Source organism: Grammomys surdaster, unplaced genomic scaffold (genome assembly GCF_004785775.1).
Source record: "Grammomys surdaster isolate TR1022 unplaced genomic scaffold, NIH_TR_1.0 193, whole genome shotgun sequence".
Lineage (NCBI taxonomy): Eukaryota > Metazoa > Chordata > Mammalia > Rodentia > Muridae > Grammomys > Grammomys surdaster.
In genome coordinates this window covers 1,727,815-1,743,290 of record NW_021604638.1, presented here as the reverse complement: position 1 = coordinate 1,743,290, position 15,476 = coordinate 1,727,815, and the positions used below count along the sequence as shown (strand labels likewise).

General features: G+C 51.2%; 2 protein-coding genes across 6 annotated transcripts; both read right to left on the bottom strand.

The window, feature by feature from the left end:
* Positions 1–1,393: 1,393 nt before the first annotated feature.
* Zbp1 (Z-DNA binding protein 1) lies at positions 1,394–14,619 on the bottom strand. 4 transcript variants are annotated; one of them, XM_028769658.1, is made up of 8 exons: positions 14,482–14,619; positions 10,997–11,233; positions 9,873–10,061; positions 6,793–6,960; positions 4,915–5,118; positions 3,703–3,918; positions 2,468–2,644; positions 1,394–2,041 (listed from the first exon to the last, which is right to left on the bottom strand). In XM_028769658.1, the coding sequence occupies exons 1-7, from the start codon at positions 14,513–14,515 to the stop codon at positions 2,469–2,471; spliced, it is 1,224 nt and encodes a 407-aa protein (XP_028625491.1). In that variant the 5' UTR covers positions 14,516–14,619; the 3' UTR covers positions 1,394–2,041; position 2,468. The 4 variants fall into 4 exon arrangements, with proteins under 4 accessions (XP_028625491.1, XP_028625492.1, XP_028625493.1 ...); XM_028769659.1 differs by having other exon boundaries at positions 1,394–1,889; XM_028769660.1 differs by having other exon boundaries at positions 1,394–1,816.
* LOC114623008 (tax1-binding protein 3-like) lies at positions 13,234–14,005 on the bottom strand. Of its 2 annotated transcripts, none has more exons than XM_028769662.1 (3): positions 13,967–14,005; positions 13,616–13,813; positions 13,234–13,377 (listed from the first exon to the last, which is right to left on the bottom strand). In XM_028769662.1, the coding sequence occupies exons 1-3, from the start codon at positions 14,003–14,005 to the stop codon at positions 13,234–13,236; spliced, it is 381 nt and encodes a 126-aa protein (XP_028625495.1). The 2 variants fall into 2 exon arrangements, with proteins under 2 accessions (XP_028625495.1, XP_028625496.1); XM_028769663.1 differs by having other exon boundaries at positions 13,676–13,813.
* Positions 14,620–15,476: the final 857 nt, after the last annotated feature.

Here is a 15,476-nt window from a genome sequence, read left to right as displayed (position 1 = left end):
GTGGGCGGGGTCGGAAGAGAGCAGGGCTGGAGAGAGCAGTTGTTTTGGAAGCAGAGTAGTGCACAGAATGAAGGAAGGTGTCCAGAGCCTTCAGAGGCGCAGGGCCTGTCTGACCTCAGAAGCTTCTGGTGGGCAGGAGAGGCCGTGGGTGTGCGGGAGAGAAGAGAGGACATGCCACACGTGACATGCACACACTCACTCAGGAGCCGCCTTCCTGGCTAGCTGATTCTTCCTCTGGCCTCCGTTTTCAAAGCTCCACTGCCCTTCCCCCAAGCACTCAGAACCCCAAGCTTCTGGAAAACGTTAGTGGCCATGCCCCCTACATCTGATGACATCACTTCACCAAGGCCATATCTGGCACACAGTAAAGGATTCCTGCCTGTTGACTGGCCAAGGCTGGTTGATTGACACATGGGCCAGCTAATCACTCCTACAGGGCCAAGGATTGAGGCGTGGAACCATTTGCTCTTTGGAAGTTCAGCCAAGGACTCCAGTGAGATCAGAGACAGAAGGGAAGGGTTCCAGAGATCTGGGGGTCAAGTGGAGCTGGTGGCCCTTGAGAGAGAAGAGAGTGGGCCAACAGCCTTCCCTACTCAGGGTGCCGTGACCAAACACCCTGAGCAGGGTGGGTTACAATGGCAGGAAATTGTTTGGTGCGTGAATCCTGGAGGACTCACGTCACAATGGCAGGTTCAGGGTCTAGTGAGGCGCTCGCCTTAAAACGATACCCCATAGCCTCCTAGTGGAAGGCAGAGGAGACTAACAGGCCCCTCAGCTTTGTGTGGAGCATCAACTGGGTGCACTTGGCTACCCTGGTCATGGGGCTTGTGGGGCAAGCGCCTTTATCACTGACCCATCCTGCTTGCCCCTGGTTTAATTCTTTAGATCCATTTTCTGAGTGGCTCGGTGCTCTTTAGTCAAACAAAACACTAGCTTGGGTTTCAGAGGTACCTTTGTACAAAAGCACAATGCACTGGGCCATGAACTCCATGACTGTGATCCTCCTCGGCTGTCATCCCCAGAGCTGCGTCCTCCCCCTCAACTGTGACACCCCCCAGCCGGGGCCCCCCCCCCAGCCGTGACCACCCAAGACTGTGACAGCCCTCAGGCGTGACTCCCCCTTGGCTGTGACCCCCTTCAGCCGCGACCACCCAGGGCTGTGACACCCCCTTGATTGTTTCCCCCCTCGGCTGTGACCCTCCTTGGTCTTTACCCACCTTGGCTGTGGCCCTACCTCCCCTCCCCATTCTCCTGTTGGTCCCTTCATTCCCTGGCTGGTGTCACGTGTACTTTCATGTCACATCTGTGTATATGGTTTGTCTTAGGGTTTTACTGCTGTGAACAGACACCATGACCAAAGTGATTCTTATAAGGACAACATTGAACTGGGGCTGGCTTACAGGTTCAGAGGTTCAGTCCGTTATCATCAAGGTGGGAGCACGGCAGCGTCCAGGCAGGCCTGGTGCAGGCGGAGCTGAGAATCTATGTAAAAAGTCTAGGAGCCACTAAAGAGAGAAAATGTGACCTTTGTCTTTCTAAAATGGCTTCCATTCATTTAACGTGGTGGTTTCTGGTTGCATCTTCTTCCAGCCAATGACAACCTCAGTATTTTTTGTGGCTGTGCGCATACTCCAACTCACCCATCGTTTACTGCTGGACAACAAGGTTGGTTCCATTTCTTAGTTGCTGGAAACAGGACCACAGTCTACATGGGTATGCAGAGATGTCTCTGTGTTGACTTTTCCCTTCTGGTGAGCACCCAGGAGTGGTAGAACTGGCTCATATGGTTGATTGATTGATGGATTGTTGATTGATCCTGGGGCAGGAAAGGTTGATTTGGCTCATGGTGGCAGAGAGGTCAGCCTGTGGTCCCACGGCTCCATTGCTTTCTGGCTTGTGGTAAGGCAGAAGGACATGGCGGAGAAGGGATGCTCGTGTCAGGGCAGGCAGGAAGAAGAGATGACTAGAGAGACTGGAAGGGGCATGGCCTAGGCCAGGACTGGGGCTGCATGGGTAGCCCTTGTGCAGCATGCACGAAGCCCTGTATAGATGAAGTTTCATCCTTAGCATCTCATAGTCTGGACTTGGTGGTACATGCCTATGATCTCAGCACTCAGGAACTGGAGACCAGGAGATCAGAAATTCAAGATCATCCTTGGCGACATAGTGGGTCAAAGCCAGTCTGGAGCATGTGAGACCCTGATGTCTTAGAGACTCTTTGTTTTGCCCTCCCAAAGTCTCCACCCCAACCCAATAACCTCAGTGGACAGTGACTCCAGCTAGAGACTGGTGTGTGGATGATCTTGGAGGCAGTACAGGACCAAGTTGTCAGTACTTGAGCCTTTCCAGGGAAAATATCACACCTGAATCACAAAAATATAAATCTAGTCCAGGCCCTGAGTGCAGCCACAAAAAGCCCCACAGGACTCTCCACCTGTGCTTGTGCCCTCGCCACCTCTCTGCTCACCTCAGTCCTGGGCCTGACAGCTTTCCGTGTCCTGGACTTCATTCTCTCTAAGCACAGGTTCTGAGGTCTGGGCGCTGCTGTCTCCCAGAGACATAGTTCTCAGCTCACAGGTGAGCAGGATGGAGTCACTGAGCATGTGCAAGCAGCTTCTGGGAGGCGTGGCTTCAGAGCTGGCACCTGGAGGGCGGGGAGAAAAGGAAAGCAACCACTGTGATGGGTTTCTGCTTGCCTGTGTGCTCCAGGGCTTTGTTCCCAAAGTGTCCTATGGAGACCTAACACTCCCCAATGCATGGATTGATTATTTATTTATTTATTTATTTATTTATTTATTTATTTATTTCTGTCTGTGTGTCTCTGTGTCTGTGTGTAGAAGTCAGATGACAATGGGTGGGAGTTGGCTATCTCCTTCCACCATGTGGGTTGTGGGGAATCAAACTCAGGCCATCAGACTTGGCAGCAAGTGCACTCACCTCACCCACTGAGCCATCTCACTGGCCCAGGAAGACTTAAATACTACACCACACACCTTACATGTCTCCCAGGTCATTTAAAATAAGATGGAGACATTTACACACACTTTCAGGCTCTGAAAGGCCAGGCACCCACCGAGGATTTAGGTTCCTGGATCCCTCTTGTTTCCCAGACTCCTGCCCTGTGTTACTCCACTTCTCCCCTCAGGGTCGTGGCATCTGCCATTTTTATACTTGCAACCCTTTCCCCCAGATTTGTTGGCAGGTCCCTGTTGGATCCTCATTTCAGTTCTCTCACAGAGCTTCCTTGAGGGAAGGGCTCACAATTTCCTTTCTGGGAACAGCCATGACGTCTCCCTAAAGCGTTCCTTGCCTGGGCCTGGTGACTGTGACCCCTGATGCCCGTGGCCTGTTCTCACTGCGTGAGCCATACAGCCCTTCACCACCGGGATCCCATATCCACCTGGCATCCAGACATCCTGGTCTCTCCGTGCTAATTCTAACGATCCACGTGTAGGACTATGTTTACGATTCTCTCATTCCAAATCCAAAAGCTTCATTCCTGCTCATAGCCCTCCTGTAGCTCTTCATTATCCTGGTGTCCATATTTACATCCTGCCTGCAGCCTGGAGCTACACGCCGGCTTTGGGTCCGCTCACTGAGCTCCAGACCCTTGTGTCCTTGCACCAGGCCATTGCCTTGACGCTTGAATGCAGGATGAATGAACGAGGTCGGGCACACACAGACACCTGTGCCTGGGCTCACCTGTGTCTCCCTTTGGCTCTTCGCTGTCTCCAGGCTCCACGACTCCACCCTTTGACCTCGGGTAGATGGTCATCTTGTTGCTGTTACCAATGGTGGCATCCTCTAGTAAGCAGGATTTGATGTGGACTCTCTGGGCTGTGTCTCCCTCAGGGTGAGAGCCTGGCTCAGGTGTTTGCATGTTGAATGAAGTATGTGGGTCAGCAGTGGTGGTTGACACTTGGAATAAACCAAAGAGAGAAGCCAAGAAAAGCGGGCAATTTGCAGAGGGACCTGGCATGTACACCCAATCCTGCTGTCCCATCCTCACAATTCACTCTCACCAGTAACCTTGCAGATCTGGCTCATAGCCTTTGCCTAGCCACCCCACCTCTATGTCCCAGCACATGTCCCCACTGGACTGGAAATCTCCCCTACACCCCTACCCTGAGCTCAGCAAACCCACTCTGGACTCAGCATCTTCTTCTGGACCTCTGTAGCTCTGTAGTCTTCCATCTTTCTCTGTGGTCAGTTCCCAGGTGGCAGATGAAGGACATGCTCTCCTATTATGGTTCATACCTTTTCACACGGTCCTACTATGTATGGTTCATACCTTTTCTCTCCCAGTCTCAGCCTCACCTCAGCATCCCCTGAACCCTGATGTCTCTCCTTCACTTTCACACTCAAAAGTCAGGAAATGCCCATGCTGGCTTACAGTGAAGGGAGTCACTCTAAGAACCTGTCACGGAAGGCGACCACAGAGTCCTGTTTGTTAGTCCCACTGTTGCTACTCCCTGCCTCCCTGACCAATTTCTCTCTGAAGACATTTTTCCCTGGCTCTGTTATTCCCCCTGAGACCTCTGATCACCTAAGAATCTACAGTTGCTGGCAGGCAGGCCTCTGGCAGCATCCTTGAGTCACTGTGCCACCGCCACCAGGACACTGTTATTACAGCTCACTAGTGGCTTCAATCTCCATGTCCTTAGGCCACCATCCAGGCCTCCGCCCACCGCTATGACCCGGCTTCCTCCGGCTCAGCCTCTATTTGTAGGCCCTGACTGGGGTTTGCTGCACGTAGGCTCTGGGAGCCTGGGGTCTGAGTGGCAGAACTAAAAGCTCAGTGCTATTCAGCGATACCCCCTCCAATGGGTCAGGGCGGAAATGAGTTTTCGGTCATGGTTCTCTTCCGGCTTCCGGGTCCTTTCTAGGTATGTGGGGTGACGGAGGCCACCATACCTGGGGGGCTGCCAGAAAAGCTATAAGCGGAGTGTTCTCCAGGGTCCCTCACGAGCCTCATCTCGTTGCCGTGACCAAGCTGCACGCATCGGAGCATGGACTTGTCCATGTGGATGTGCTGAGCTCCGTGGGCACCAGGGGGCCTGTCCTGAGCAGAGGCATCCTCTGGCACCGGTAGAGGGACATGGTGAGGGGTCCTGGGACCTGGGAGGACAGAGCACTAAGAATTTGCTAGAGACTCCAGACGGCTCTGTTCTTGGGCTCGGGCACCAGAAGCAGCTGGAGTCGGGCAGTCTGAATTCTCAATGGGAGCTCAGGGTACTGTTGGGGCACCTGCCTGCTGGGTCTCCTCAACCTTTGATCCCCCATCAAAAGAAAGGCCCCCGAGGGGTAACTAGTCCTCCATGCCTGGCTATGTTTATTTCTCAGGTGCTCAGTTTTAGTCTCATTTTTACAATTTTTCAAATTAAAGGAACACAGAAACTCTCCAACACATTTGAGTCCAAAAACTGATGAGCCATTTAACATCCTAAGTAAAATAGCCAGACAGGAGGGCCATCAAAACCAGGGGAGGGGGGAACGGGCCTAAAGTAGAGCAGATTTCTCCTGAGGGTATGGAGGGAATCTGGGTTTGGACTGATGCTCTTGTGCATGGGTGACAGGGCCAGAGTGTGAGGGGACCCCGAGTGCTGGGGGAGCCTGAGACAGGATCACTGGGGCTTACTGTCTGCAAGTCTTGCTCCAGGTTCAGTGAGAGACCCTGTCTGGATCGGGTGTGACAGAACAGGACACCTGACGTCATCCTCAGGTTGTGGATGGGCTCCAATAAATACACACACACATACACACACACACACACACACACACATGTGCACGCACACATACACGTACATGCACACACAGACACACAAAGTCACACAAACACACACATACATGCCCCTACAAACACACAAAGTCACGCAAACATAAACATACATCCACATACAAACTCACACACACATACACATACACATACATGCACACACAAACACACACATACACACAAACTTACACACAAACATATATATATATACATGCACGCACAAACATACACATACATGCACATACAAACACACTCATACTCACCCACAAGGTCACACAAATATACACACACATATATATATATATATATATACATACACGCACACACAAACACACAAAGTCACGCAAACATAAACATACATGCACATACAAACTCATACACACAAACACATACATGCACATACAAACACACACATACACACAAACTTACACACAAACATACATATACATGCATGCACAAACGCACACATACATGCACATACAAACACACTCATACTCACCCACAGGGTCACACAAACATATACACACAAACATACACATACATGCACACACAAACACACATGTACATACAAACACACAAACATACACATACATGCACACACAAACACACATACATGCACACATAAATACATACAAACACACACACACAAACACACACACTTAGGTAAATATATAGGTAGGTAGGTAGATAGATAAATCGATAGATACATAGATAGAAAAGAAGCCACTGAGTGTAAGATGACCCCACTTTTCGTGGCATAATTTTCGAGACAGACTTGTGTTCAGAGCGAGAACTGCAGTAACCCTCTCACCGTGCGGAGTTACTCTCCTACAAAAGGGTTTGATCTCATTGAGGAGGAGCAAACTGAATGCAGGTGAGGTGTGGTCACAGGTCTCACTCTGAGAAAGGCCGTGCCTAAGGCCATGCCTCAGGAGATGAAGCAGTTGCTTTCTCCTGGGAGGACCAAGTCCCCTTTCAGCCTCCCCTCCCCACCTCAGCCAGGACCCTCCTCTTACCTGGTTCACCACAGGCTGTCTGTCTTAACATGACGTTCCCGTGGCCAATCTGGATGGCTTTTGATTTGGCAATGGAGATCTGGCTGTTGGGTCCTTGTTGGCAGATCATGTTGATCGGATTTTGCTGATGAATAATCATAGAGGACTCTTGTCTGACTTCAGAACGAGCTAAAGAAGAATATTCCACTGAGCCCTTTGTCTCAAAGGCATAGGGAGTCAGTCTCCCATCAACAGCCCTGACAGCTTGCTGCCCCGTGAGCCCAGACCCCATCCTGGGGGGCCTGAGAACGAGGGTGTGCAAGGTACGATTCAGGAGCTGCCTGCAGCTGGCCACAGCTTTCCTTCCTCGTGTTGGAGGGACACAGTGGTAGACCAGCCGGAGCCTCTCCTGAAATACCTGCAGCAGGCTCTTCACCTACACACCCTAGCCACAGTGGCTCACTGGGAGGATGGTGGAGACTCATCCTCTCCCTACCCTGTCCCTGTTGCCAGGGCCTTGCTGAGGCCCAGGCTCCTCCCACTTCAGCAACGGCTAGAAAATGGCCCATATAGGTGGTTGAGCTCTATTGACATTATTGAAGATTTAAGATATGACTTTTTGTTTAAAAGGTGCCTTCCACACTGTCACTCTCCCTCCAAAAGCTGAGGAGATGGGGGAGGGGGAAGGAAGAGGGAGAGGGGAGGGAGAAGGAGGGAGAAAGAAGGGGGAGGGGGGAGGGAGGGGAAGGGGGAGGGAGGGGGAGGGAGTGCACGACGGAAGAAGGAGGGAGGGGGGGGGAGGGAGAGAGAGAGAGAGAAAGAAAGAGAGAGAGAGAGAGAGAGAGAGAGAGAGAGAGAGAGAGAGAGAGAGAGAGAGAGAGAGACTGGCCCACACCAGCCAAGCCCAGCACCTGCACTGTGTGTCACAGGGTCACATGACTGCTCTAACTGGAGGTTTGTGCACCTCCTTGAACTCCTTTCTCCATAAGTTAAAGTAGGCCAGCGTGGTGATAGACACCTGTAATCCCAGTACTTGGGAGATGGAAGTAGGAAGATCGGGAGTTCAAGGCCATCTCAGCTACACAAGATTATCTAAAAAAAAAAAAAAAGGAAAGAAAGAAAATCAATAAATTTTCTAACCATGTTGCTGAAAAAAATGAGCATACTTGGTCTGGGACAGTTTAGATATGCATTCTTTAAATGTTTATTTCTTTTACTGGCTTTAAAGGATATCTTTTCCAGGTGTAGTGGTGCACAACTTTCATCCCAGAATTTAATAGGCAGAAAGAAGAAGATCTCTGTGAGTTCGAGGCCAGCTTGGTCCACATGGTGAGTTCTAGGACAGCCAGGGGTTACATGGTAAGACTGTCTCACAAAAAAAAAAGAAAAAAGAAAAAAAGAAAAGAAAGAAAGAAAAGAAAGAAAGGAAGGAAGGAAGGAAGAAAGAAAGACAAGAAAGGAAGAAAGAAAAAGAAAAGTACATTTAAAAAGAACATTTTGGGGGGGTTCCTGAGAGCCCCAGGGCACAGAGCTGGTACTGCTACACTCACAGGTCTCCCGGCATCTCCAGGCTTCTATGCAAACCCAGCCCAGCTCTCTCTTAAATGACCTTATTTACTTGTTTTTCAGTTTGGGTTCGTGGGGGAGATTTGTAGTTTAGGATAGCTTTGAACTTGAAGTTCTTCTCCCTCTGCTTCCTAAATGCTGGGATAAGAGCCCCGCACTGTCATGCCTGCCTTCTTCAAGTGACTAAAGCCCCAAGTTGAGCAGTGTTCACAGAGAGTCATTACTAAATTCAGGCTGACCCCTGAGGCCAGGCTGAGCAATTCTAGCGTGTCACTCCCTCCAGACTTTCTGCATCTCAGCCCTCAGAAGCCTCCCGAATCCTCTCTGTTGAACGGCAGGCTTCTCACTCCTCAGCGTTGGCTAGAAGAAACCTCCTGTGTGTAAATGTAAATTTTATTTGCCAGATGTAATTGTCATCTTGTAGGCTTACTGCTGAATAAACTCACCCTTTCTAGTTCTTTCTGAACTCTGGCTGGCTGGTTCAACTCAGCTGTTCTGACTCAAAACTCCTCCCTAAGCTGACTGATTCAATCTGGCGTCTCTCACTCGATTGCTCTGCTTGGCCTCAAGCTAACTCTGGCGATTTGTTCTGATCTCCTGGCTCCTTCTCATTCTCTGGCTTCAGCCGCCTCTGCTGACCTGCGCTGAACTGCATGATCTCAGGAAGGAACTCAGTTCCTCTGCACAGCGCTCACTGCACTGACTCCCGCTAACTCAGCCCCCAACTCACTGACTACATCCTCTCCCCCTGCGCTGCTCTTAGAGAGCTTTCCTCCTATCTCTGACTCACTCTGTCAAATCTTTCTCTGATTTGTCACTTGCTCTGCCTCTTGATTAGACGTCACTTTCAAACATGGCTGTGTCCTTCTACAAACTAACTTTACCTACATTGTGTGTACTAAGGGTGTGTCTGCATTCCAGCTGAGTCACACAGACCTAGAAGGTCTTTGGATGTGATCCTTGTCAGGGCAGCCATGTTTCTGGGTTAAGATTCCACTACACATACGTTTTGTTGAGTTCCACTGACTTCATTAAAGATTTGGGTGGGTCACTCTTCCTCCTATAGCTGGAGACGCTATGGGCACTATGAATGAGGCAGGCAGGCCCATACCAGCCAAGACCAGCAGCTGGATGACCCTCCTTCCTTAATCTTGGCAGCAGTCCTCCCTCCTAGAACAGCTGACTCGAAGGCTGGAGAGGTTGCTCAGTGGTTAGAGCACTGGCTGTCTTCTAGAGCATGCAGGACTCAGCACACACATGGCGGCTCACAGTGATCTGTAACTCCAACTCCAGCCAGAAGATCAATTCCCTTTTCTACCCTCTGCAGGCACTACACGCATGTGGTGCACATACATGCAGGCAATACACTCATACACATAAAATAAAATACATAAATCTAAAAGAGAATCCAGAAAACACAACAACGAACGACAACAACAACAACAAAAATCTGGCCCTACACCATCTAACCCTTATCCTTGACCTTCCTGACCCTTGACCCCTGACCTCCCCAAACTGACCTTGACCTCTCATACCTAGCTCTTGGCCTTCCTGACTTGAGCGGTAGATGCTCCATCTCTGTCCGTCATGGCTCAGAAGGTGCTTGCTCCTCATGGTATACAGGAGTGGGTTCACTTCTTTGGCTGTCGTCATCCCCAGAGCCTTGGCGATATGCAGGGCCCTTTGTGGTCCGTGGGCCTCCAGGAATCTTAATATTCTTTCCTCTGCAAGGTGGGAGGCGGGTGCTTAGTGGAAAGAGGGTCCTGGTCTTACATCTGCCCACCACCTACTAGCTGTGGCCTGGGACACTTATGAAGCCCAGGGACATGGCGATGGTCTGTCAGAAGCACATATTGGGTCGAAGACGGTACAGTGGTCATCTGGAGACCAAGCAAATGAGGCTGTCACCCTAAAAGCTGGCTCAGACTGGCACAGGGGTGTCAGAGCCCACGTCTTGCCATTTAGAGACTTTCTCTTCTAGCAGTGAGTCTGGCCTCTGGTACTCCTGTGGAGCTTCAGTGGTCTGGGGAGGCCTATGGTGTGCACTGGACTGCAGGCCAGGGCTCTCTCGAGCTCCTCCTACATCTCCTTAGGGTCTTGATGCTGAGAGAAGGATGTGTCAGTTGGAGACGGGAGACACCCTGCTCTACTAAGCACAGGGAATAGTTTCTCAGGAGATCTCTGGGACAGCACGTTATGCTGGATCCCAGAGCTTCCTGTGTGCTTGGGTCACAGATGCTGTCTGCTGGTCTGAGGTCCTGAGGCTGCTTCCTTTCCTGTCTCCATGGCGGGGGGGGGGGGGGGCCGACCGAAGGCACGGTGGCTCTGGGGGCAGTGTCAGCGCTCGGAATTGTGAGTCCTTTCTGCTCCATGGCTATCAAAGTCACCCGAAGGCTCTGAGTGAGTCCTTACCCTCACTATCACTGTAACTACTGCCTGGGTTGTGTCTCCACCACTGCTGGTGTCTACTATGCCTGCTGTGTATGAGCCCGAGGCTCTACGTTAGCTCCATTGGCCAGAGGAAATCAAGAGACAGAGAGGGGATGGCCGAGCTCAGATTTGGAGCCAAGCCTGAATCTGTGCTTGCCTATTTCAAGATGGCTCTTAAGGTGTGTGGGGAGTGTGGGGGGGAGTCTGCTCTGCCTACACGACAGATTACCAAGGCTAGGCTGAGCAGTGGAGTCCTCGGGGATTGCACAAGTCCCATCTCCGGAAGCATCCCGCCCTAAGCTCCATGTTGCAGGGGCTGGGGAGGACACTTTGCCCTCCGTCTTCAGGCGGTAAAGGACTTGGTTGAGGGTTTTCTTGGGCACTTGGCACTTCTTTAGCAGCTGGCCAATCTTCACAGGGCCACCGGCATCACTCAACACCTGCAGGGTCTTTTGCTCCAGATTGTCTTGGGGAGGAACACAGAAAAGAGGTGAGTCAAATCTAGTCCCCAGGGGCTGCCTGCATCCAAACTCCGGAGACAGGAGAGATCTCCTGAGAGAGCCCAGAGCAGAGGAGGCACTTGTGACCTGGGCCAGGCAGACAGTCTCGAGAACACCACTCAGAGGCAAGGGTATCAGTCAGGTGGACCCTGGCCCCACAGCTAGATGTCTGGATGGCCAAATGGTAAAGTCATACGCAGTCTGCCCTGTGTACTATGTGGAACCCAGACAGGCCAAAACCCTCAGCTCTCAGTCAATGGAACAAGAGAGAGAGAAGCATGAAACCAAGTCTGTCCCTGAAGTCCCTTCGTGGTGTCTTGGTGCCTCTCCCAGTCTGGCCAGGGAGTCCCCTTCTCTCCAGCTCAGCGCCCACATCGAAGGCATGGATGTGGCCAGCTCAGGAGCCCAGCAGACAAGAGACTCGGCTGTCTCCTCCCCTGCCTTATACAGCAGGAGCCCAAAAAACCCAGCTGAACTCCTTTACCCCAGCCTGGATACCGTCTTCCAGATGGCCACCAACTACAGAAGGCTTTCCCTCCACCCAGAGTCCTCCACCCCTGCAAGCTACCCAGCCTCCTCTGTTCCTGACCCTGAGGACTCCCCAAGTTGCACCTCATTTTCCCTTCAGCACGTATGTCTGCTCATCATGTGTCTGCTTTTACCTTTCTTTCTTTTCTCTCGTGACAAAGTCTTACCACATAGCTCAGGCTAGCCTGGAACTCACAGCAATCCTCCTGCTACAGCCTCATCCCCACCGTGTCCTGGGATTATAGGATGGAGCATCTATTCCTGGCTTGGCTTTGCCTTGCCTTGCAAAACCTTTGCTGGGAGTGTGCCCTTCCCCACTGGCCCCTAAGGGCACATAGGACAGGCAAAGACTTCTCCATAGGGTGAACTTGAAGGACTGACTGGTTGCAGGGTCTGAAAGTGGGACTTTGGGAAGCAGAAGGCTGGAGGTGACAGGCTGGACAAGTTAGTAGTGTTAGTAAACCACAGGTGCCAGGTGACCCTTAGTACCTGGTCTTCTTTGCCTGGCTCTGAACCTGCCACCTGGCCCGGCCCCTCCCTGATAGCTTTTGAGCAACCACTTCCAGTATATTGTGAGGTCTGAAACAAGAAGTGATTTTCTTTCTTTCTTTTTCTTTTTTTCTCTTTCTTTCTTTTTAATTCCAGTGTTGTTTATTGGACACAAGTGTTGAACATGGGATGGCATCATACTGCCCCGTTTCCATAGTAACCAGCTGGCTTGGTCACATGCTAAAAGTTGCTGCTTCCAGGTGTGTGAATTAGTAAGCTAAATTCAAACAGTAAGATAAAAATGCCTTTTTTTTTTGTATCAGAGTTGAGACTTAAAAAAAATACAAAAGCTAAACCCACGGCTGTAGAGAAAAAAAAAAAGGTAATCCCAAGGGCTACCTTGAAATGTCAGACTTGAAACTTGTGTGAAGGCCCAGCACCCATTAGGGGGAGTAAAGGGGCAGCCTGCCCTCTTCATCCAGGTGGCCTTCATACTGTCTCTGGCACATGTGAGTCCAGCCCCTGGCTGGACACCGTGACGGAGGAAGCACAGGGAGAGGCATTGAGAAGGTGTCAGGGTAGGGCTAAGCCCTTCAACCAGAACAAATTGGGAGAACTGGCACTCCCAAGCTTTGGCAGCTCCCAGAGGTGTTTCCTGATGGCCCAGCCCATGCTGAGTCTCTGGCTGGGCCTATGGTTACTGAAGACTGGATACTTCTCCAGGCCCTTCTTTCCAATCCTCAATATCCAAGAGAAAGAGCTAGTCCCTTGGCCTTGGGCTGAGGGTTGAGGGGTAAGAAGGTTGGCTTGAACCTTTGGGGTCAGCTATTACCTCTCAGAGATGGGGCCCAGCACACAGCAGAAGCTAGAACTAGATACAGACAGAGCGTGGATGTGTTCTCACTGTACAAAAAGGTCAGCAGGCACAAGTCTAGACTGTGGCTGACTGCTAAGACAGCACAGACTGCTGGTCAGCCTTCTGCAGAGACTGCAGAGTCACCAGCAAGTGAACCACCTCCTCTGAGGGTTTACTGAGCCGCTTCTGAGCCTGGTCCTGGTTGTGAGTGACCATGGTCATATCCCAGCCATTCACCTTCATGATCTGCCCCCCCCTTCTCCCTCTTGCTCTGTCCCTGCTCTCTCTGGCCCAAAGGTTTTTATTTATTTACTATATGTAAGTACACTGTAGCTGTCTTCAGACATCCCATAAGAGGGCATCGGATCTCATTACGGATGGTTGTGAGTCACCATGTGGTTGCTTGGATTTGAACTCATGACCTCTGGAAGAGCAGTCAGTGCTCTTAACCGCTGAGCCATCTTACCAGCCCCACCTGCATGATCTTGTCTCCAGTCCGCAGCCCAGCAATTTCAGCAGGATCTCCCTCAGATACTTGTGTACCATAAATGCCCTTGTCCGTTTTATCTTCCGAGAAGGGATTCTGGGAAGGGTCTTGGTTGATTCCCCCTCCAATACTGAAGCCCAGGATTAAGTTCTCACCCTGATGCAACTTACGAATTTCAACTCTTTGCTGAGAGTGTAAGACCGGGAAGGAAGCGTGTCCACCCAGTGAGCAATCCAAGAGTGAGAAAGAGGACAGATCTGTCTGCTTATGTTCAGGCATGCACCTGGCATTAGGATTAGAGGACTGTCGTCTTCCAGCTTAAGGAAGACTCTGACTGGCCACTATGGCAGTGTCAGGCTGGCCCAGGATATAGGACATTTCGACCAAAATCTGACAAGGTGACAACGCCTGGTGAGACCCCAGCTAGAATGACCCATGATTTTCAAAAACTGAGGAAAAACAGTAAACTAAATCCTGTCCGTAGCATCGCAGCCTCAAACAGCCCCGCACCACACCCCGCAGCCTCCCATATCCCAGAAGCCCCTGACAGAGCATGTAGCTGCAGCAAGGATTCAGCTAGGGCAGGAGCAGAGCTTGAATATAAAATCAAAGTCATATCTTCTTATCAAAGCAAAATCCTCTCTCGAAATGACGGTTCAGAGCCTGAGGCCTGTCACAGGCCTTGGTGACCTCATCTGTGAGGTAAGATGCCATGAAGGATCTGGGGCACAGGATCCCTGAAGCAAGCTGACTTCCTTGTGGTGACCTGGTGCTGTCTGGATCAAGGAAAGGGCTAAGAGCCATAGAAACCTCACAGGGGATCCAAGGGTGGTGAAGGAAGAGGTTTAGCTTACCTCCTGTGCTCGGGTCAGCAGGAGCTTCTGCCATGCTCACAGTAGCCTTGGGGCACCCTTAGCGCAGGGGGTGGCAGATTCTGACACTGTGGCTAGGCCTGAGGCTCTAAGTCTACAGGAAAGAAGGGTTGCTTGGACCTGCAGACACCAGCTGTTACCATCCCGGAAACAAATACCCATCTGGCTCCATCCCCTTCCCCGCCCTCTAGCTTTCTGAAGAAAGAGAAAATGAAACTTTGGTGTGGTTCTCGAAAGGAAGAATGTCGAAATCGAAATTGGAGTGGGTGAGCAAGCTGGAGGTGGACGATTGTGTGACAGAGAAGAGAGGAGTCTTGGCCTCTGGGGTGGGACTGCCCACTTGGGTCCCCACTGGGAGAACAAGACTGAAGAGGACTCTGTGAAAGCCCCTGTGAGAGTGACTAGGTGATCTAGGAAAAGGTACCCAGTGCGCCTCCCCTACGTGCCCACAGGGGAGGTATAGTATGGTCTACCCACATACCTTCTAGAAAAAGAGCCCCCTCCCCACCTTCATAAATTCTCAGTGATCCAAGAACAATTCAGACATCTCTCTGTTCCATATTAAGGAAGAGGGGATCGGGGCTCACAGAGACGACCTTGTGCCCACTGCTCAGCCCACCATAATCCCTGAATCTGGGTCCCAGCTATAGGGTGGTGGGGGTGGGGTGAGTAGACAGGGCATGATCTTGGGACCTCTGTACCTGTCTGGTGTGCAGGTCATTGGTGCACAGGGTGGGACAGAAGCAGTCAGTGGAAACCAGAAGGAAGTGATGTGCCTGCAAGATGTCTGTAAAGCAAGCAGGAGGTGGCAGGTCCCCAGTCAGCTTCCCCTATGGACTCTGACAAGGTCACTGGACAGGCCATGACTAGGCCAGGTCCACCACAGCTTGGGATGGGCCTGTGCCTAGGAAAGCTTCAACATTTCCAAGTGATTTTTATGACTTCCAGGGAGGAAAAACAGTGCCTGCAGAACCAGC